Source organism: Mycetomoellerius zeteki, unplaced genomic scaffold (genome assembly GCF_001594055.1).
Source record: "Mycetomoellerius zeteki isolate Tzet28-1 unplaced genomic scaffold, Tzet1.0 scaffold20, whole genome shotgun sequence".
In the NCBI taxonomy this organism is placed as follows: Eukaryota; Metazoa; Arthropoda; class Insecta; order Hymenoptera; family Formicidae; genus Mycetomoellerius; species Mycetomoellerius zeteki.
The window spans coordinates 3,395,358-3,419,835 of NW_017256957.1; the positions used below are offsets into that span (position 1 = coordinate 3,395,358).

The 24,478-nt window shown below is 29.1% G+C and overlaps 1 protein-coding gene across 3 annotated transcripts in view; it reads left to right on the plus strand.

Moving 5' to 3' along the window:
- The window catches only part of LOC108722308 (uncharacterized), a 47,386-nt gene that overhangs the window by 18,552 nt on the left and 4,356 nt on the right, over positions 1-24,478 (plus strand). Inside the window, exons 3-16 of one of the 3 annotated variants that reach the window (XM_018447329.1) lie at positions 85-198; positions 1,656-2,120; positions 2,500-6,778; positions 8,361-8,436; positions 8,544-8,615; positions 13,575-13,767; positions 14,677-14,793; positions 15,106-15,282; positions 15,635-15,802; positions 16,031-16,123; positions 16,212-16,254; positions 16,640-16,752; positions 17,088-17,218; positions 17,708-17,744. In XM_018447329.1, coding sequence (XP_018302831.1) covers positions 85-198; positions 1,656-2,120; positions 2,500-6,778; positions 8,361-8,436; positions 8,544-8,615; positions 13,575-13,767; positions 14,677-14,793; positions 15,106-15,282; positions 15,635-15,802; positions 16,031-16,123; positions 16,212-16,254; positions 16,640-16,752; positions 17,088-17,218; positions 17,708-17,726 — 6,060 coding nt within the window. In that variant the 3' untranslated portion in view covers positions 17,727-17,744. Of the gene's footprint in view, positions 1-84; positions 199-1,655; positions 2,121-2,499; positions 6,779-8,360; positions 8,437-8,543; positions 8,616-13,574; positions 13,768-14,676; positions 14,794-15,105; positions 15,283-15,634; positions 15,803-16,030; positions 16,124-16,211; positions 16,255-16,639; positions 16,753-17,087; positions 17,219-17,707; positions 17,809-24,478 lie in introns of those variants that run through there. The other 2 variants (XM_018447328.1, XM_018447327.1) reach the window with 2 other exon arrangements.

Here is a 24,478-nt window from a genome sequence, read left to right on the forward strand (position 1 = left end):
TTAGTTTTTTACTCCTCTACACGCTCCCGAAGTTTTGCCATTTAATTTGGAAACACCCTGTATATATATATTATATATTATTAGACGCCTAGTGGATATACACCGGAGCAATGGGCAGTTGCACAGCAGCAAGGCTGGGCTCAATGGCAACAATGGCATCAACAATATCAACAATGGCAGACACAATATGGCGACAAGGTATAACATAAAACTATATTGATATAATTTAAATATAATATTAATGTATAAATAGTAATAATAGTAATGTATAAATTAATTATATATAACAATAAGTTAATTAGTGTATAATAATAAAATTTTTGAAAGAGATAAATTAATATCAACAATTTTTATTTATTATTGAAGCATTAGTATTAGACTTATTGTTTTATTTTGCATAAAATGATTATTTCACATAATTATACAGGATTGAGACCAAAGAAATCGAAAAGTTTGTCTGCAATATTGGCGGATCGCGGATTTTGTTGGTAGGATCTGACACGGTAGTGTCTCGGCGCTAAGCATGTTGTGAATACAACCTCGTTGATCCCATTTAGTAAATATGGGGCATTGGAGAGGTAAACAACGTGTATTTGAAACTGTACCGTAAAAAAGTCGTATCTTCACCCAAATTGCTCGTAGAGAGTTTTGCTGCTACTTTCATCTTCGCTGTCACGATCATCCTATTCCATCTGCTCATACGATTCGTTATCTTCTTTTGTATTAAGCCTTCAAAGTTGCGAACCCAAATTTCAATTCGCATGAGTTGATAGCATAGGATCGTAATGATAAAGATGAAAATAGTAGCAAACTCCTCTATAAGCAATTTGGATGCAGTCTCCATTATATGATTTTACAGCAAATACATTGTTCACCACGTCAATGCTCCATGTTTACTAAATAGCATCAACAAGACTGTATAATGGCGCCTGCCTAGTTGTATCTATATAATTCGTGATCTGATAACTGACACGACTCTTATTAACGAATTTATTTGTAAATGGCATATTATGCTCTATATTTTAATGTAATTCAAATTAATTGAATGAAGTTTCTAAGCTTTTATTTTATCTCTTTAAATTTTCCCGTTTCTTTGGTCCACCCTATATTTTCTCAAGATATATATATACACATATGTACATACATGTATACATATATGCATATATATATATATATATATATATACACATGTATATGTACATAATGGATAAAAAAATATCTTTTTAAGAATAGTTTTTAAACTTTTTTGAATTTTTATTTATTAATATGATAAAATATTAATTTTTAATTTATGCTTATAAAATATTTTATGTTTTTATATATTTTTTATTTTTAAAGATTAAATTGATTAAATCAATGTTATATAATATACAAAAAATTAATATGATATAAATGTATATAGTACAAATAAAAATAATATGTTCCAATGGAAACATCTTATAATAGTTTCTTTTCTTTGGAGCAAAACATTCGTTTAAAATTATAAAAGAAACAAAGAGAAATATATGTAATTACTCTTCTTTTATCTGCTCTTTTCTTAAATGATTTATTAATATTATAAAAGTTTTAAAAATTTGTACAGAAAATACTCGATATCTATAGAAACATTAAAAGTTTTTGTTCGTTAATTTTTATTAATAGGAAATTTTTTTCAGTATCAGGAGATGAAGCACGTGCAGAATATGAACTTGACGGGTCAGATGCAAGTACCAACAAATGTGCCACCACCGCCTCTTCCCAAAGAGGACACCCGACCTCCTTTGCCTCCCACAAATACATATCAGTTTACGAACATGCCACCTCCACACCAAAACAATCTTCCATTATTCCCTGCAAAAGAATCTACCAATAAGACGTCACAAGCAAATGTAACAAATTATCCTACAAATCCACCGTTACCTACAACAAGCCAACCACCCTTACCACCTGAAATCGAGAATAGGGAAAATATCACAGCTGAAAAATCCAATAGTAATATAATTAGTGATTCCAAAAGTGCTAAAAAATTGATCTCTGAAGAGGAATTGACCGAAGCTGAGAAAACATTTGATGCACAGTTCACACAGTGGGAAGAACAATTTAATACTTGGAAGCAGCAAAACGTCAATCATCCAGACAAGGTAAGTACTATTTTTAATATGCATATAATTATTACGAAATAATGAAATAGATATTATTAAAAAAGTAATTATTCATATTAGAAGACGCATTTTCGATAGTTTATTTTGGTGTTTGCAAAAGTCAAAATACAAACACAAATAATTTTGCAAATAATTTCCGATATATAATTATTATATTGAAAATTCATGATTTTTTTATATTACGATACTTTCAATTATATTTTGAAAAACATATTTTGAAATATAATTATCAAATTAACTGATATTCTCATTTTTATGATATCAAGATTATTAAAATAATAAAGCATGTGTATAATCTAACGTAAATAATTGAAATTGCATTTTCTATAGAGTTCAAAATGATATCTTCGTATTTCAGACTCAGTATAAACAATACGAAGCGAAATGGACATCATGGCGTGAGAAGTTGCTCGAACGACGCGAACAGATGCGTAAAAAACGCGAACAACAGAAACAGGCTGCTGCGAAAGCAGAAGCTGAAAAGAACAAAAACATACCTGGGGACGATAAAATACTAAACATCTTATCGAACACCGAAAATCAAGGATTGATCAACAATTTATTGGGCATTGGGAAAACTTTGGGTCTTACAGGGAAGCAAAATATTTCTGCATCTTTAGCGCCCCCGCCGCCACCGCCACCAATGCCGGAAACCACAAGTTCTAGTAATCAACCTGTCACACAAGGAATGCAGCAAATTCCATCACAACTAAATATGATTGGATCCACTGTACCGAATTGGTCCAATCAGCAACAATGGGGAAATCAACAATATAATTCCAGAATGGAAGCACCGGCGTATGGTCTCGGGATGTCGACAATGCCCCCAATGCTCTCAACGCCGGATATTGGGCTACCCCAAATGATCTCATCAAATTTTGCACAATCACAGCTGAATATGCCAAATAACATTACACCAAACTTTTCGCAACCTCCACCAAATTTTCTTAATAATGATCGAACACAATTGCAAAATGTAAAAGCACCAGGTCTAACAAACATAAATGATTGTCCTCCGTTTGGTTCAGTTGATTCTTCAAGTATGGATAAGTGTTTTATGCATCCAAATGATCGATCATCTCACAGTTTTGACGGACAATCCAACTTCAAAAGAGGTGATCAGGAACGTTTTGGACGAGATTATACTAATCCAAATTTGCACGAACAAGAATTCAAATCTTCTCCTGATAACTTTGACAAAGTCGAAGCACAACATTTTAGAAGAGGCGATAGAAATTACAATGACTTTGAGAATAATCAATTAAACTCGCAGAATAATTTTAATCTAGGTAATGATCGGTTTGGGCCAGCAAAAGATCGTTTTGGGCCAGGGAATGATCATTTCAACAGCGAAAATAATAGATTTGGATCGATGGGAAGTGATAGGTTTACATCAGGAGGTGATCAATTCGGACCAAACAAGGATCGTCCTGGTCCAGGATCTGATCGGTTTAGCAATGAATGGTTTAGACCGGAGGGCGATCGATTTAGACTTGGAAATGATCGGATCGAGATAGATAAAGATCATCGCGGACCTGGAAATGATCGATTTCCAGATAATGAACGATTTGGATCGGATCGGTTTGTGTCAGGTGAAGAACAGTTTGCTTCTGGAACTAATCGTTTTGACTCTAAAGATCGTTTCTTTTCTGGTAATGATCGATTTGGGTCTAATAATGAGCCTTTCCGATCGAATGATAGATTTGGTAATTTCGATTCGAAAGATTCAGCTGATAATAGACGAGACAATTTCGGTACTAATACTAGGGGTTTCACTAGAAGTTCATCATTGAGTTCGTCGAACGAGCTACCGCCAGAACTGAAGAAACTCATGGAAAAGCGAAGAGCAGCAGGGGACGTATTCAGACCCAGTTTTGTTGACTCCGACAAGTTCACTGGTTCTCTTAGTGAAAGCTTTAAAAAAATTACCGGTCACTCACCCTTTAAAAACTCGTTCGATTTTCAAAAAAATCCAAATCATAATGAAGCAGCAAGTAGCGGATCATCAAGTTTTCAATTACCTTCTTCTGATTTGGATCAAATTTCTACTTCATCATATGGGTCACGAGGTCACTTTTTCAGCCACGAACCTCCTTTCAAAAGACGTCTGGATAACTTTGCTAAGCCTAATCCCGTAGATTACAATGAACGAGGAAAGAATACAGAAATCAGACCACATCCCAGTCAATTCCAACTAACAAATATTCAACCACAAGATGTTAAACATTCTGAAAATATCGAAACTATTGATGCTGATTCGTCGCTGCAAACTAATGATGTTGCAGATGCAAAGGATACGAAAGCAATGCAAGTGGATGAGATTAATAGTTCTATTGAGCAAAGCAACATCGTTTCTTCTAATGACTTAAAAGATAATGGAAAAGAAAATAAAGTTATTAACAATGATAATTCTCTGCAACAGGATGACAAGAAACATGATGATCAAATCCAAAGCAACATCGAAAGTACGAATGAATCTAATAACGGTATTAAGAAGCCTGAAAGTTTGCCCTTTATGGGTGAAAATGACGTACCACCAGTAGATTTGAATATTGAACCACCACCGGAATTGCCTAATTTATGTCCCATTTCTACGAACTCCAATCAAAATATGCCACCGAACTTAAACAAAGATTTTGATAGTAAGGGACCAGCTGATAACCAATTCGATATGCGTTTTAATAATAACTTTGACTCCAAAAGAATGGAATTTAAATCTGGTGTACCTTTTGAACCTCGGGGACCACCAATGTTTAGTCCCAGAGGTCCTCGTGCATTTTTAATTGATCCTTTGCCAGGTCCATTCTTATCGCAAGGTTCTATGGATGTACAATTAGGTCCACAAGGTCCCAAAGATGGCCAATTTGGGCTTAATATATCAAGTGAAAGTCGTTTCAATCCTAGAAGATCTAATGATGAACAATGTAGTGATCAAGATTATAATGATGAGTTATCTGAACATTCAAGTAGTGAGAAATTCAATCCACGTGGTCCTATAGATGAGTCATTTGGTCAATTTGGACCTCGACCGCTCATGAATACAAAGTTCGGCTTGAGAGGACCCATCGATCGTCAGATTGGACCAAGGGGACCAATTGATTTACCGTTTTCTCCGCGAAATCCTGGTCCATTTGGACCTAAAGGCAACAATATGCAATTTGGTCCTAGAGGAGTTAATGATCGTTTAGATTCTCGAACAATGTCCGAAAGACCATTTGGATTGCGAGGGCCCAATGATGGATCATTTGGTCCTAGAGGGCCCAGTAATACATTTTTTAGTACTAGATCTTTCGATTCACAGTTCAGTTCTATGGGGTCCAATAAGTTTGATAAAGCAAATGAGGCACCATTTGATAAGAGACCTTTCGATAATAGTGGATCTTTTAGCTTTTCTGACGAAAAAGTTGGTTTTCAAAAATCCAATGAAGATCTGACTAGTCCTCGTGGTTCTAAGGAATCTATTCAAATTGGTTCTTGTGATTCAAATGATACTCTGCTTCAACGTAACCTGAAGAATTTCAATGAGGGCCGATTTGAATCTCGAGATTCTAATAGTGGATCCTTTGCATCATCGGACTTCAAAGGTCCAATGAATGATTCAACTAATGCAAACTTTCCACCTCCAAGCGATTCTTTGCTTAATCGCGACGATAATTTGCGACGTAAAAATACTTGCATTAGAAAAGAACAGTTTGAAGATAATATTTTTGCTAAAAAGGCCAGATATGAAAGCCCAAAATCGACTGATGAATTTAATAGGAATTGTCCTGATAGAAATATCGAAATGCAGAAAGAAAACACCAGTGAGTATATTGGATCTGATTTTAATAAAAAAGAGACTGTACCTTGTTCAGGACTGAATGATAATTGGAAGGATAAGTTTGACAATGTTCAGAGACCCGATGCAGAGCAATATAACATCGATAAAAACATTTCAAGCACATTTGACGAGAAATCAAGATCAGAAAGAACTATGATTGAACCAAAGGTGGGTAATTTTAAGTCTCAATATGGTGAATCTACGACTGAATCTGACTTTCAATCGAAATATGCCTCTAATTTATTGATGAAACGATCAAGGAATGATGAAGAATTTTGCGTGCAGAAGCAGTTTAATTATAATCACGGCGAAGGTGATAAAAGAATTGTTGAATCGCTTCACTTCACTCCAACAAAGGTGATTGATTACGGGCACATGTCTCGTGCTTCGATTGTGGAGCAGCAACTATCGTCAGTCCAGTGCTTTGATTACAGTCACGGAAATCTAATACCTGATCTGCAGCAGCATCATTATCCGAAGAAAGATTTTAAGAATTGGGTGGAGAACGAGCAGAATCTGAAAGAATACACTGAGAAGATGAGCAACTACGAAAGTATGAAGGAAAAATATATCGGAAAAACGAGGAACTATAAGAACAATGCAATGAATTTCGACATGCGCAAATCAGTGGATTATAATATTCGAAAGGAACATGATTGGCAATTGAATAATGATAAAAAAACTGATGGGGAGAAGAAAGAGAATGATGATCATAAAGAGAGAGGTTATTATCCCGAATCAGAATCCCGAAGTTTTGAACGAAATATTGATAATGACCAGAGCGACCGATACCAAAGTGATAAAAACGTTCACAAAGGTAATTTAATACGAATATTTATTTTACGAATAATAATTTTGTTTCTAGTTTTTAATTTTTAGTTTTTAGTTTTTTCAAAGAGCAATAGAATTTCACAGATAATCCAAATTTGTAAATAAATTGGAAATAATAAAATATTAATGTTATTTTCATTTAATTAATTGAATTATAATTATCTATATACGTATATATAAACTAATTATTTATCAATGTTAATTTTTCTTTTTAGCAATATTGGAATGATTTTATTCTTAATATATATACAGAGTGTTCGGTAAAGACCGCACTAATGATTAAGGGTAGATTCCTGAGATCATTTTGAGACGAAAATTCTAATGCCAAAATATTGAGGGTATTGAATTATAAGCACTTAAAGTTAGCGAATTATACTGCCTAAAGTTTGCGCGCTTAGGTGCGATAGGATTTCACATTGCGCGGAACTTTAAGCGGTACGATTCGATAACTTTAAATGCTTATAATTCAAAAATTATTAAAGTCTCGACATTTTGGTATTAAAATTTTCGTCTTAAAATGATCTCAGGAATTTATTCTTAACACGTTAAATGCCACGCCGGTCCCTACAGGCCGGCACTAGACTTTTCGTTTACGCTTTATCTTTTGTTTATACTTTAGCTCACGTACCGCGCATAAGTCATTGGCTACGATTACACCGTACGCTTAGTCTGCAACCTAAATAATGGGCGTCCTTGTTTAACCTATCATATAGATCGCGGATTAGGCGCACGGTGTAAACCAGGCCTCTAAATGGTATTGTCTGGCGTAAACGGAAAGTGAAACAAAATAGGCTCGGCAGTTAACGTGTTAAACATTGTTATGGTCTTTACTGAACACCTTGTATACGTTTATATTGAGATTACTATCTTTTTGTCATGAATAGTTATATGCAGCTTTAATTCCTCATTAAATTGAACACATATGAAAAAAACCTGAACAATCAGAATTGACGAATTACACTAACATTTTTTTTATCTAACTGTATATCTTAAAAATACAAAACTATTATTGACTTACTTATTGCTTACTGTTTAAATACTTTTCTGTATTTTGTATTTATGAAAATGGATCAAAAATCATCAAACCTTTATTGCAGTCATATATGTAATACTACTATATTGCTAACACAGCCTCTTTTTGGGAGTGGGGGGTGTGCGAAGACAGCGAGATAGGGAATATCAGATCTCTCATTTCCACAGTGTATTCGAGTGTGGTGCGCATATGCTGTACACTATCTAAGTGAGAGATAGATATTCGTTTGCACCATGGTGTTTTCACCAGTTTTTAATTAGCGTTAGCAATATAGGAGTATTACATATATGATTGCAATCTAAAATGTTTTTAAAAATAAAGCGTTTGGCCAAAGTTTATTAACTTATTTTATTAATTGTAATAAAATAATATCATTTATAATTATAAAAACGAGATGTAAAACACTGTAGTTTGTAAAATTTGAAATGTTGATTTAGTTTTACTATGTAATATCTGTAAATTATGAATTACATTGAAACATTAAAGAACAAATAACTTACACGGAGTATGTTTCATTGTATCCACCATTTTTCAGATACAGAACGAGTTCAAGAGATACGTGACAGTTTTCGAAAGGAAATGAATAAAGATAATGACAAAGATTATAATAGGTATATTATATAAATAATAAAAATATTTAACTTTTTATAATATATGATAATATTATATAAAATAAGTATGAAATATATGTTTTGAACATATATACCATTTTCTTTAGATTGAAAGGAAATGTTAACTGGCAGGAGAGTGCAAACAAAAACGTCGTAGATACAAAACTACAAGAGATAAGGTATGTCAACATTATTTTTTGTGTTTGCGGAAGCTTTAGTCTACATTTAATTAAATACTTAGAGGAAAAAGAACATTGACTTGAAGAATTTTAAATAGAAAATTTAATTTCTTAAAAATATTTACATTACATATCTACAGTCATATATGAATTTAGATTACTAATCAAGAAATCTTAGAATACTAATCCAGGAGTAAACAGGTCTGTGACATGTATCATGGTGTATTATGAAAATTTTAAAAATACAATAAAATTTTGAATATTATTTGTAGAACGTGATATTTTGAACATAACTTTTTGAAATTATTTTAGCAATAATTTGATTCTGGATTAATATTCTATAAGTTCGGCTACGTTTATCTGTACCTATATAATCATGCATCATGGTTTATAATTGCGTCTGACAGAATATCTTGTTTTAGTATTTGATATATCGCTCGTTTGCTACAATAATTTAAAAATGACATAATTTAAAAATTGACATAATTGAAAAATTGTTTTTGCTTGTAAAAAGAACAGAAAAATATGCTTTTATTCCTTTATAACACTGTTCAACAAAAGAAAAAACGCCAGAATGAGATTAGTCGTTTTCCATAATTTTTTTGGACTGAATACGAATCAGATTTTTAAATTATTCCATCACGTCACAATTTTGAAAAATTTGCAGTTAAGACTCTTGACTAGTCACCATGGCTATATTGGATCGTGACGTTAGAAGCGAGAAATGACACGTTAATTTTTATTACGTGCCATTGATAAATAAAGACAATTTGGAAAAAACAAAAAGACGAAATTACTTTAAAATATTTGTAAAATGGTCGAAAACTATGATTATCCTCCTTGAATTAGTAAATAATTGTAAAACGTGATAAAAGGCACGTGTCCTCTATAGCACAAAAGTTGCAGCAACAATGCTGCAACATTGCAGAAATATTGCAGCGATATTTCTGCAAATTCTGTGCTGTATGGGGTAAGTAAAAATAGGTTACGCATTGAATAAAAACACTTTACGTGCCTTTTATTATTTTTTACGATTATTTACTTACTATCAGGGGGGAGGGATAAGGATAACTTTTATCCATTTTTACAATTGTTTTAAAACGATCTCATTATTTCGTTTTATTCAAATTTTATTTATAAATGGCACGTAATAAAAATTAACGTTTCATTTCTCGCTTCTGACGTCACGATGAAATGGATATGATGACTACTCACGAGCCTTAAAACTATATAAAAATGACTATTTTCATGTATTTTGTCATATTATAAATATTATAACTATAATACAATAACATGCTGAAGAAGCTTTATTGCAATTAAAATTAAGTAAAGGACTTTCAACTCTCAAAAGATTTTTTTTAAATATCGATTACAATTAATGAAATAGTCATGATTAAATGATTAATATGTGGTTTATTTCAGGCTGAAAAAGGCTGTGAATTAGGTCATTAACGATTTACCAAATAGTTTTTAATTATATTTAATTATGTTTTATTTAAACTTAAAGAGTTTTTTAGGTTACCGAATTTGATGTCAAAATTAACAAATCCAAAATCATGAGATTTCTATACAACGTGTCATTTCTCACTTCTGACGTCACGATTCAATATGGCTGTGGTGACTATTCAGGAGCCTTAAAATGAGATAAATATATATTTGAGTGTTGAAGAGACAGAAAGCAAAAATGCTGAGTGCAAAAAGTGGTGTAAGCAACGCGAACAAATCTAATTTGCATATTTTTCATAAATTTCATATTTAATCATAAATATCTTATTAACATAATCGATATTAAAAAAATCCTTTTGAAGGTTGGAAGTCCTAACAACACAGTTAATTTTGATTCCAATGAAACTGTTCCAGTATATCACATATCGTAGTTTTTTTATAATATGACATAATATGTGAAAGTAGTTCTTTTTTGCAATTCCAATTACAAATTTCTCAAAATTATGACGTGATGACCACTTAAAAAACAGATTTGTATTCAACATCCAAAAAACTATAGAGAAAAAAAACTAATCTCGTTCCTTTGTTCGCAAAAAAATCATTTTTTGCCGAATAGCGAAATCAGTTATTATAGCAAAATTACATTTTTAAATTAATATTACAAAATTTTAATAATTTAAAACATTCAAACTTATTTTAATTGTGTGGTTGTTATAACAATGAGCGATATATAAAAAATTGAATTAAAGAAATAAATATAACAGATGTATAAAACATTAATTAATAAAAATATAGTTTAGACTTTTGTAAATAATGTGTATATATACTCTATAATAATATTTATGCATCATACTAAAAAAACTACGTATACAGTTAGTATACATAGTTTTTTTAGTATGATGCATAAATATTATTATAGAGTATATATATAACATTTACCACTGGAAAAACTAGTGCAGCACTGGTATACACTGATTGTGAGTGCAGTTGAATACAAATCAATTTACATATTTTTTGTGTCAATAAATAATTTAATCCTTTTAATTTTACATATTCTTGCCACGGTAACTTTATAACCTTAAAAAAGAATTAAATTATTTGCTAACATTGGAAAATATGTAAACCTTACACTAGTTTTCCCAGTGAAAAACGCTATTAGATTTCGATCCGGATCTCAGCAAAAAAATATATATGAAAATCTGCCTTACAAAAATACAAAATATTAAAGGCGAATTCAGCTGGATGCATTAGTATATATTAAAGCCATTAGTACACTTATTTAATTTGTGTAAACGTAAAATACAAATATTTCAAATTATAAAATACAAATTTTATTTAACAGCACAATAAAATATATTGAGGATTTCACGACTTAATTCGTTTTTATATTTACGTTAAGCACATATAAATTTTTATGTCGATTTGAATACAACTGCTTTAATGTGCGCACTAAGTGCATCCAATCAAATTTGCTATAAAACATTTACGCCTTCTACAAGAAATAACGGGAGAAATAATGTAAAATCAACATATTGAAAGAAAGAAAATTCAAATGTTATAGGGAAAGTTTATGAACATTATTGAGAACTAATAAATTTTATATAGGATAAAGTATATTTGTTAGTATAATCTGTTATTATACAACATAACAAAAATTAGTTTTATCGTGAAATTTAATTATCTATCACAGAAATTATTTCCACATAGAACAAAAATTATTCTCCATAAATCCCAAATTCTTCCCAAAAACTTTTTATATTTGATATTTTTATCTCTCTATTTAAGGATATTTTTATTTGTGCATACATTTACAATAAAATTATTTAAAATAACACGAAAATCAAGATGTGTTATAACATGTTTTAGTAAATCTTTTCGATTATGCCTCGACAATGGCAAAACTTAATGGTTCTGTTAATTATGTTTTACGATATAAATATTGCGCATGTGCAATTGTGCATTTGCTGCAACACGATTTATGATACATTTATCGAAGTTAGAAAAAAATGTCTATAATTTTGGAATGCCAAGAGTTTATAAGCTATTTTATGTTCTATGCTATTTTATGATTTACCGAGATGGATATCTGCGTTCGGATTTGAATAACCGAATAATAATTACTGTAATTTTTCGGATATCTGAGTGTTAACAAAATCTTTATATTCATAATTGTAATACTGATATGACAGATATAGCAAATTTAATATATCTGTGCTACAGTCAGTCCGATTAATACATTAATTATGCATAGCTAATTAGCTACTAAATACTATGCACATAATCAACAAAATTTACTATATAAGTTTATATGTTAATTATTTTTTATAATTTTAGTATGCGTTCTTTAAATGGATACCATATATAAAAAAGTTTATGCAGTGATTACTGTTTTGCATATATAAAAGTCGTCTCCATTTGGCAGACAAAGTTTTGTATGAAAAATACTTCTGTAAAAATGAATTTACTTTGAACATATATTTGTGTCAAGTTTTTATTGTTGCTTTTAACAATATACACGTAACATACCATTTTATTCTTCATATAAAAAAAATTTTATAATTAACCATAAAAAATTATAAAATTTTTATATAACTGTAATTCTAGGACAGTTATATTTCTAGTCATAATTTTAATATTGATTATAACAAATTTCTTATATTTGTACTTCTAACGAACTGATTTGTTTACAGTCTTAATCTGTTATGTATTTGAAAATTGTTTACTCTCTGAAAATAAAGAGAGAATACTCACGTGCCATTTTCCATTTATGGCATTTACCACTTATAATGAATATTAATCCTATAACGGAGTTTTCCTACAATATATATATATATATATGATACTTATATAGCAGTTTTTATCATTGCTTTCGTCAAGAAGTTTATAATATGTCATTTTATTGCATGTATATATATAACGAATATACCTTTTACTTATTTACTGTAAGCTATTCGTAATTTTATCTACAATATTGATCTCTCTGTTCGTAATGAGGTTTTTATATTTTATATTCGATAAACCGAATTTTTTCAATAAATGATATTTGTACTGAATTTTTATTGCTTAAATGCAATATGATGTACATTATATCATTTTACGTATGGTATCAATCTGTTTATATGGAATAATTTTCTATTAATGTTTGATACTTTGATCATTTTTAAAGCGAATTATACTATTATGTATGAATATTTAATGAAGAGTGCGATTGTTGGGAAATATTTTTTTCAAATTGTCATTTACGTGCGTATATGCTATTGCATAATTAGAGAAACTTTCTGAGATAATTTCTACAACACAAAATATATTTATTTCCATTTCTTATTGTGCTTATTCTGTGCTGATTATTACAAAGATTACTATTCTTTTATTTTACAAGATTGATCAGAGAATTCATTCTTCTGTTTATTAGCACAGAAACAAAAAATGAGTGATTTTTTTCGATCAATCTGCTATAATGTAATTATTTATTAATATACATTTTTATTTTACTAAGAGACAAATCTTTTATAGCCTTTCTCCAGGTACAAAGAAAAATGTTGCGGAATCAACTACGAAAACCCTGGAATTGGCAAAAATGCCAAATTTTACGATGGTCGATGATCTATTGTGTCCACCAGGTCGCCAGAACAGACCACCAAAAATAGCTATCATTCTTAGAGGACCACCCGGTAGCGGCAAGTCTTTTGTGGCTAAACTTATTAAGGTATATTTATAGTAAATGCTTAAATATATTATTACATAAATGATTTTTTTGTATATATGTAGTAAATATAAGTTAATATATATATAGTTTTAAAGGATCAGAAAAAAACCCAATTTTTCTAATTTTTCCGCGGATTTTTTCGGTTTTTTCCCAAGAGTAGAAAAATTCATTTTGGAAAAATTTACGCATGCTCATAAAACCTACCACGTTTGCTTCTCGGTTCTTTCCGTAAAGAAAATAATTGCGTATAGGGTACACAGCGGGATAAGTTAACAGAAATTTTGAAATTGTATAAAAGATTGAGGTATAATGTATTCGATAAAACATACAAAACATACATTATTGCACCATTAATGTAAGAATTAAAAATATAGAATCTAAACATCATGTTTATATGATATAATAGTATATCTAGAAAATAATTTGAATTTAAACTAAATTCGTAACAAAATATTTGAAAAAAAATAAACTACAAAGAGACACTTCAGAAGTTCATTAGACCGGAATGTTACAAACTAGAGTTAAAAATCTATCTACTTAAGCTTTGCCATGTACTAAAGGAAGGTTAGATTAGGTTTTACTATAAAAATAGAAGGAATAAGAACTAAAAAATTTTAATAAAAATAATTCTACATAATTTCACAGATCGCATTAATTTTTTATAAAGAAATTTAGAAGTTATTTATATATATCTTTTACATAGCAAAAACAGCAATTTTTCCGGTTTTTTTGCAGCAATTTGAAAAAAGCGGCTTTTTTAAAAAACTATATTAATATATTTTTATTCTGAATAAAATACATGTCATATACTTAAAATATTTGATCCAATTGCATTACATACATTCTACATATGTGTAAAGATATATGGACATATCTAATATTCAGTTATGATACTTTCTTACTGTGCAGGATAAAGAAGTCGAGCAAGGTGGTTCTGCGCCGAGAATATTGAGTTTAGATGATTATTTCCTTGTCGAAAAGGAAATAGAGACTAAGGATGATAATGGAAAGAAAATCATAGTTAAGGTACAACAATTATGTTTGTAATATTAAAACAAGCTTTGATTGACATCCACTTTAATTTAGAAATACCGTGACAGCAACTTTATTACATCAAGTTCGTACAATACCAATAATATTTAATATTTAAAAGAGTAAATATTTATTATTAAATAACAGTACATCTTTATAGTTTATTACATATTGAAAAGTAAAATTGATTTATATAAAATACTTCATAATTTTATAGATTTGAACTTATTGCCAATAATGTAAAAAACAACAATTGTATAGTGAATGCTTATTTTTATTTTAATTCTAATTTATAATTTTTCGTAGGAAATGATATATGAATACGAAGAGGCTATGGAACAAAGTTATATAACTTCTCTTATTAAAGCTTTTAAGAAAAATATAACAGATGGATTCTTCAATTTTATCATATTAGACTGTATTAATGAGAAGATTTCGGATTACGAAGAGATGTGGAGTTTCGGCAAGACAAAAGGCTTTAAAGTAAGTTAATGAGTTATATATTTAATTTAATTATATTTTTTCTAAAACTATTGTGGATATACTTGTTATAGATTTTTCTCGTTTTAGAATAAATCTAATCTCATCACATTAATTTTATTTTTCTATCGATATATATTTTGAAGTTGCATGTATTAATAAAAACCTTTAATATTCATGAGCATATAATTCTAGGAAGAATTGGTATAAAAATATCAACTTTTTAAAACATACTTGCTATTAACATTAATTTTAGACTTTCACTACCTACAACATGTATTACATTATTATTATTATTATTAAATTCGATACTAACTTGTTTTTGCTAACAACGTATGATATTGTCTGTACCAAGGTGTACGTATGCGAAATGGAGATGGATCTACAGATATGTTTGAAGAGAAACATTCACAACCGTACCGAGGATGAAATTAATCGGATTATAGATTACTTTGAACCAACACCCAGTTATCATCAGAAGCTAGATGTAAATTCGATGTTGCAAGAGCAAGCAATAGAAGAGGTAATTTTCTATTACTTTTTATGTTATTTGTTTTTCTTAAAAAAAGCGAATATTTATATATAGGTAAAGAGATAAAAGTTTATTAGTATCTAAATATTTTCATAAGTTTAAAATTATGGTTTGAATTTTGCCATAATACATGAATTGATACTGCACGGAGTGCTATCTTTTAATATACTGTATATATGATAAATTATATTTGTAATCACAAACATTTTTGTTGTAAAGGTGGATATGGAAGATAGTCAAGAGACGCAAGAAAAATCTGCTACGCAAACTGAAGATAGTCAAGATAGTCAGGAAGATACTCAGGATGCAATTGTAAGTAAATGAGCTTAAGAAATGTTTGTCTTTTATAAGTCATTCTATGATTTTATTGTATTTTTTATGCGTGTTTTTGTATTTTTAGGGTGTCAGTAAATGGGAGAGAATGGAAGCTGAAGATAAACTGGGTTAGCTAATTTACATTAATTTATACTAATAGATTATACATATTCATATTCTCTGTGTATATTTTTTTTATATTTAGTGTGAATCTGTAAGAACATCAAATTAAGGCTAATACTATTAAAATATATAAATGCTAATGTCCATACATAACTAAAAGTGAATTTATGTGAGTCTATTGACTGAAGAGAGTCTGAATAAAAGCGTGAATTAGTTTCAATTGGAAAATATTAGAGATATAAAAAATATTCAATTGTGGAAAACATTAGAATACAATTGTATTATCATATTTATCCTAGTTAACTCGTATTAATTTTGATTTATTATAATTTTCTTTAAACGAGCTAATTATTATTTATTTTAATTTTTTTTTATAACGCAATAATGTAGATCGATTGGACGGTTTGGCAAAGAAGAAAAACGAAACAAAACCGCAAACTATGGAAGATTTCTTACAAGTTCCCGATTATTACAATATGGAAGATACTTCTGGTAAAAAACGAGTATGTATCTGCGCAATATTAAATTATAATATCTTTTGACTCACATAACTTTTTTAAGCAATTTGAAGAGACTTATTTTGGGCGAAGATGTTAAGGAAATCTACTGTATTTTTCCAATTTTTAATATATTTGCAATAAAGTATAAATTACAATTTTGTTATGCATTTAAAATTAAGTAATAATAAAGATTGATACGATTTTATTATTTGTAAAATTTATACAAATAATTTTTGATGTTACAGTTTAATATGCAGTGTAGTGAAAAATAGGAACTTCAAATTTTTTAATTAATACAAAATTCAAATAAAAGGTTTTACGTTTGCTTTTTTTTGCAGGTACGTTGGGCAGATCTAGAAGAGCGTAAAGAGCAGGAAAAAATGCGTGCTGTTGGATTCGTTGTTGGACATACTAACTGGGATCGAATGATGGATCCTACAAAGGGTGGAAGCGCCTTAACACGCACAAAGTACATATGATTAAATTTACTTTAGAGCATGAAATCAGCGATAAAAATAAAATTAGAATTTATTATAAATTTGCTTTTTTACGGGTTTCTTTTTTACTTTTTTACATTCAGACTTTGATTTAATATCTATTAACGAAATCTAAATTTACATTTATGTTGTACTGTGTGTTTCTAATGTTGTCCAAAATATTATCAATTATATTTGTACAAAATATGATAGAGATAATTATGTGTATAGTATATAGTAATAGTATCCGTAATTATATATATATATATATACATAAATTATCGTCCATGAGAATTGCAGAAATTTCACCTATCATCGTACCTGTCGTTCGAGGTTAGCTGCGAATAGAATGGCCTGTAGTCCAAACTACGAGCGATCTGCTCGGAATAAATTAAATTATGTACTTTATATTATGTATTATATTCTCATATTATACGCGAAATATGTAACCATTATTTACCTTATAATTTTTGTTATTATAGGTTCTTCACGCTGTCATAGAACGATCAACAGTTTAACGTGAGCATTAAAAATGAAGTGCAGCATTCAAGTATTTGGTATACCTCATTATTTTATGTTTCAAGCACTGCGATGTGTAAAAAAAATTAGTTATTTTAATAACTAAATTGTTCATAACTACTTAGTTAAAATTTTAGATTATAGAATTATTATAAGAATATAAAAATAATTAAAAAAATAACATTAATTTTAATGGGTTGAGATAAAATTATAAACTTTGTAATAAAATAATGTATTTGTATTATAAAAATGAGATTTTGTACACACAAAGAAATTGTACAAAGAATATATGTATATGTATATATGTGTACACAGGGTGTCCCATTTTAATTGACAACTTTAAATATCTCTTGACAGTACATTTTAAGGAAAAATATTTTTAACAAAAGTTTTGTGACGGGATTATCAAGAGGAACATAAGAAAGTACCATTGGTTTGACCTTGGTAGGCCTGTCAAGATCAGGTCGTTTTGAATTTTTTAAATAGAACCCTCCATTTTTCATTACATATTCTCGTAGCTCTTACCTCTAGAGTTTTTCCAAACACTATAATAAAATTTTTTATTAAGGATCAAGATCATTGAAGGCCCTCTTATTTTGATTTTTTATGATCGACTGCTGCCAACTGAAGATTGGCGAAAAACGGAAGGAGTATGCGTTTCACCGAGGCGGATCGATTGTCTCCATAACTACAATGTATATTTTTATCAACTTTTGGCTACAGACTTTTTATTCGTAAAAATGAATATGAGAGGAAGAACCTACAAGCTTTGATCTTGACAAATGTTATGATGTATGAAACTGAACAATATTCAAGAGATTTTAGTCATCAATATCTTGGACAATGCTAATGCTGGCGGTACTGTAACTCTCAAACCTTATAGCTCGAAAAATATTTAATGAAAAAGAATTCTATTATGTTTTGAAAAGCTCTCAAGGTAAGCTGAGAATATGTAATGAGAAATGGGGGGTTCCCCTATTTTTAAAAAAATTCAAAGTAACCTAATCTTGATCTCGATAATACTACCTAAGTTGCACCAATGGTACCTTCTTGTGTTCCCCTTTAATAAAACTTTTCTGTGAAACATTTTTCCTTAAAACGTACTGTTCAAGAGATATTTGAGGTGATTAATTAAAATGGGACACCTTGTGTGTGTGCGTGTTGTGTATATATATATATATATACATATATATATATATCCACATAGGGTCCCAGACTTATGGGAGCATCTTTTATGAGCAGATTAGGTAGAGTGGATTAAACGGAGTCAAAAAATTCTCTATTTTACAATTTTTGCAATAATTAACGAGATATTAATTTCTAAAAATCGCCAAATCATGGTTTACCGCTAAATACAAACGCACGGCAAAATAAGATCATCGTCGTAAGTTGCTAGCAGGGTAGGTAAAAGTCATGTTTTAAATTGTTTAAAAAATATTTAATCGATGATTTTCAATATGTTTTAAATACAAAAAACATGTTTTTTATAATACTGTTTAAAGCATGTATGAAGAATTAAAACATGTTTGAAAAAGAACATTATCTCTTATCAACTCTGGTTGCTAGGCACGCAGGTAATTGTTTACTACAAACGACAACGCATGTGTGAACATCGAAAGAAAATATTTCCCCGCTTTGGGCAGTCGTATCACGCCGCGGATTTGACGGTAGGCCGGATCGACGCACTTATTTGGCGATCTTTAACCCTTCATAGTCACACTGGGTGTGATCCGAGCATTTTGTGAAAAATTAATTTTAACACTAAAAAAATCGTAAACATGTATTAGAATTTAGCGTGAAAGACGATGTATATGTAACTTTCACGATAAAGTCTAATACATGTTTATGATTTTTTTTTAGTATTAAAGTTAAATTTTTCACGAAAACGCTACTATTTCATTTTCTTAAAGGTTTAAATTATATACTGAAATTATATACTGTATTTTTTTCCAATCATTGCAACTAATACTGTCGATTTGGAACACTTTAAAAATGAATCGGGTCATTTTAACCCAGAGTTAATCATCTTGTGGCTTTTTAGAAATGTGACTCCGAAAAGTTAAAAATTAATATCTCATTAATTATTGCAAAAATTGCAAAATGAGGACTTTTCGACTCAAATTCGACTTTACTCCGTTCTATCTGCTCACGAGAGATAAATCGTAGATCTGGGATACCCTAATACATGTCTAAAGATATATATATATATATATAATTGATATAATAAAATACATTCATTTTAATTATAACGTTTTCTCTTTAATGATTATATTTTTCGATCAATTTTTTTTTATCAATTTCTAATTCGTTTTTAAATTGCAGTCTTATCGATGATGTAAACAAAGGAAAGGAAATACTAAATTAAAATTAAAGTTTTTATTAAACTTAATTTTAATTTTGTAAATTTAAGTTTATACGACACAAGACTATTATTTTTGCTTTATCATCTTTTTCGCAGTCAGGAAAGTATAATCAAGTAAAGAGGTTACATTAACTGAATTGCTAGAGAGAGAGAGAGAGAGAGAGAATCTATAAAATTCTTTAATTTAATTTAAAAATCTACGCAAGTAAAAGATGATGATCTTTTATGACAATTTCACAACTTATAACTTCCACAAAATGTACATGTAATAATTACTGTTGATGGACTAAAATAAATAATTAAAAAACTTATATTAATCTTATTATTTATAAATACAATAAATTTTTTTTAATATAATATGCTTTAATTAGATATTAAGGTTTATTTACAAAAAAATATCAGAAATAAGAAATACTTTGTATAATATTTAAACATATAATATTTACAAAGTTCTTAAAGTATAGAACAAATGTAGAACAATTACACATAATGCTAATTTATTTTGAAGAAATAAATTTCGTCTCTTAATCGGATATTTGTTGAAATTATATTTAAATGATTTTTTATAATCATCAATAATGCACATAAAATACCAGTAATAATTGATTATAACTGAAGAAGATAAATGCTACATTTATCAATACGAGAATTATAATAAAATTTAGATTATATAGGTGAAAGTAAAAACTATTCTGAATTACTAGAATAAATATTTCAGATATATGTATATATTAATCATATCAATTCTTTATATAAAAATAGGGTGTCCTCTACCGAGAAAAACCTAGAAAATCTGGAATTCTCAGGGAATTTTTTTACCTTTGAAAATCCTGGAATTCTTATGGAATTTTGTTGAAATTGTCAGGGAAAAATCAAATTCTATTTTTAAATTTAAATTCTATTTTATTTGACAGAATCATTTCTTTGACCATTTTTTGATAAATAATGCAAGTTTGACTAGACCCTATTGCTAAATAGCAACCGATCATGGTATATTAACAGCATGTGAAGGAATAATACGTCGTCTATAAGAGTCGTAGTGGTCGTATAAAAGTCTGAAATCGTAAGAAATTGATCAATCGTAGTCAAATGTGAGGAGAATCCAGTACATAATCGACTATAATTGGTCAATTGCTGATTTCAGATTTTAAGGCTACTAGATTTCTATTGTAGAAAACCTCGCATATGCTGATTCTACAATGAGTCGGTAGTTGGTAATCTTAAGTTTTACCGGTGAATCAATGAAGTTGGCCAACTTGTACGATTAAAGATGCCTTTTCATATGTTCGACCCTCATTTTTAGCGTCAAAATAGGTCACGTGATCGAAATTGATGCTATTGATATTTGTGAATTTTTATCACGTTATCTGTTTTGACGCTCAAAATGAGGATCAGCATGAAAAGGCATCTTAAGTAAGACTACCAATTTTCTTAAGACTGGCTAAATTCGAATTTTCGAAAATATTCAAAAGGAAGTAGAGGTATTTAACAAACAAATTCAAGCTTTAAAAAATGGATTCAATATTTTGTGTTGTCTAAATGTTATTGACTTATAAATATTATTTATATATCTTTTATTTTTTTTTAAATATAAGAATTATATTTTTTATCATATTGTCAACAAAAGTTATGCTAATACAGGGTGTTCCATAATTCACGTGACAACGCTCGTGGGCAGCTAGAACAGACAAAACTGAGTCGAAAAGTCCTCTACTATTTTGTAATTTTCGCAATAGTTAACAAGATATTAATTACTACAAATTGCCGAACATATTAGTCTTCAATAATTCTTTTCTCAAATACTATCAATTTTACAAAAAAACTGCAAGAGACAAAAATTGTTTATTTTCTTCTCATAGAATTCTAAAAATTTTTTCAGAATTTTTTATCAATTTTTTAATACTGCATTTTCTTATTTTTACCATCGTGAGAAAATACGGTATTAAAGAATTCTGAAAAAATTTTCAAAACTTTATGAGAGAAAATAAACAATTTTCGTCTCTTACAGTTTTTTTGTAAAATTGATAGTATTTGAGAAAAAAATTATTGAAGACCAATATTCGGCTATTTTTTGTAATTAACATCTCGTTAACTATTGCGAAAATTGCAAAATGGTACAGGACTTTTCGACTCAGTTTAATCCGCTCTACCTGCCCATGAGCGTAAGGTGAATTACGGGATACCCTGTATATATAATTTTTGAATTATTTGTTTAGAAATGTCTCTAATGTACAATGTCTCTAATCTGACCTGGAATTTTAAATAAAATTCATAGAAAAACCTGGAATTCTCAGGGACTGCTTTTATAAGATTTGAGTACCTATCCTGAAAAAATCAAATGTTAATTAAAAAACTGAATCATACTCGTAAAGGATACAACGAAAATATATTTTAAAAAATACGTTATCTCCGGCACTGTCATTAAATATTTTTATTGATGTTGCACAAACCACCTCCCTATGATATATAATATTGAATACTTCTCTTTCTCTTTTTTGATTTTTCGATATTCAACGTTATTTTTGGGCTGCGTTTCGATATTCACTACCACCGAAAATCTATAGCATATGTTACACGCGCGCGCACTACAGTTTTCAACACAAGCAGTGAATATCGAAACAGCCTGGAAAAGTGGTGATAATAATATTTTATTCATAGAAAAACGTGTGTCTATATACATATATATACAGAGTATACCATAATAATAACAATAAATATTTTAAAGACAGATCCTTTGTAAAACATTTTAAAACGAAAAGTCTAATACAAAAATGTCGAGGCTATGACAAATGGGAAGATTAAAAATTACGAATGACGGGACTAGAATTTTACGCGCTCAGGGATGCAAGATGGTTAGTGTGAAGATGCTGAATTTTGTTATTAGTCCGAGAAAACACCATTACTGAGCGCGCGAAACGCCCTTTCTAGCCCCGTCATTCATATTTTTTAAACTCTTCCCATTTAAAAACTATCATCGCCTCGACATTTTGTAGACTTTTCATCTTAAAATGTTACAAAATCTATTTATAAAATATCGTCAGTTTTTGGACACTATATATATATATATATATTACACACAAGATTCAACATCGATTCATTATGTAGGATGCACCAAAAGTCGTATAATTATAGACATAGATTAAAGTTCTCGATTCAAATATTATATTTTGTAATTTATTTTACATGTATTTTATATGCCACAATTATTTAAACAAGGTCTTTCGATTGTATAAAGAACTAATGAATGTTGTTTTTTAAAACAATTAATTTTAACATTTCTCATCCTAATTTTACCTTGCCTGTCAATCCATCGAAATTTAGTTATTAATTTATTAATTCAAAAATTATTGACATTTCATCAGTTATAGTAGAAATCTAAAAAGATTTTCTGTTTTCAATACGCACAATGGCCTACTTAATCAAAAAGTTATTGTGCCTTGTTTATTTATAGAAAAATGTACCAGGAATTTCCAGAAAATTCATATACATTAATTCTTAATATAATATCGATTTGTAACAATGTTTAATTTTTGTTTTTTTTCTATTACAATATAATCATCTTTTAACGATAGATCTATTCTTTATTCCTGCATTATCTGAACCGGTGCACACGGTGCAATAAGTTGAAATGAAACAAATATACGTTTGTATCGCTTCAACTTATTGCATTGATTGTGAGTGCACCAGTTCAGACAGTGCAGGAATAAAGAATGGACCTATTATGTTAGCTATTATTGTATATTTTAAAAACGATTCGCTTTTAAAAAGTGAAAGAAATCACATTTATAAACAATTTGATTCAATATAATACATATATTTTATTATATACAAAGGAATTTGTTACATAAAATTCTCATCGTCATATATGTAGGGCATGTGATAGTAAATTTGTTAAGATATTTTTCGATCAACCCTTAATCCGATTGTTCTAGAATTTTTTCACTTAAATTTTTACGCCATACTGATTACTTTTTCGTACATGTATGTCTGTTGTAACAATTTAACAATTTACGTTAACAAAATAGTGCACTTAGCAATGCTTTTCAAAAAATACAAATATTAGATACATAGAACAATAATAAATGTTGTATAGGAAAATATATTTCTTATATACATGTATATATAAATTTTAAATTGAACTTTTATATCGAAAAATAAAATTTCTGCTGAATATTTTACTATATAATAAATAATATCTTTGTATGGAACGTATATATATATATATATATTTTATACAACAAGCGAATATATTTTCTATAAGTCAATATAAAAAATATGTTTATACAAAATGAAAATATATATGGTGTTTCCAAATTAAATCGCAAAACTTCGGGAGCGTGTAGAGGAGTAAAAAACTAAGAAAAAAAGTCCT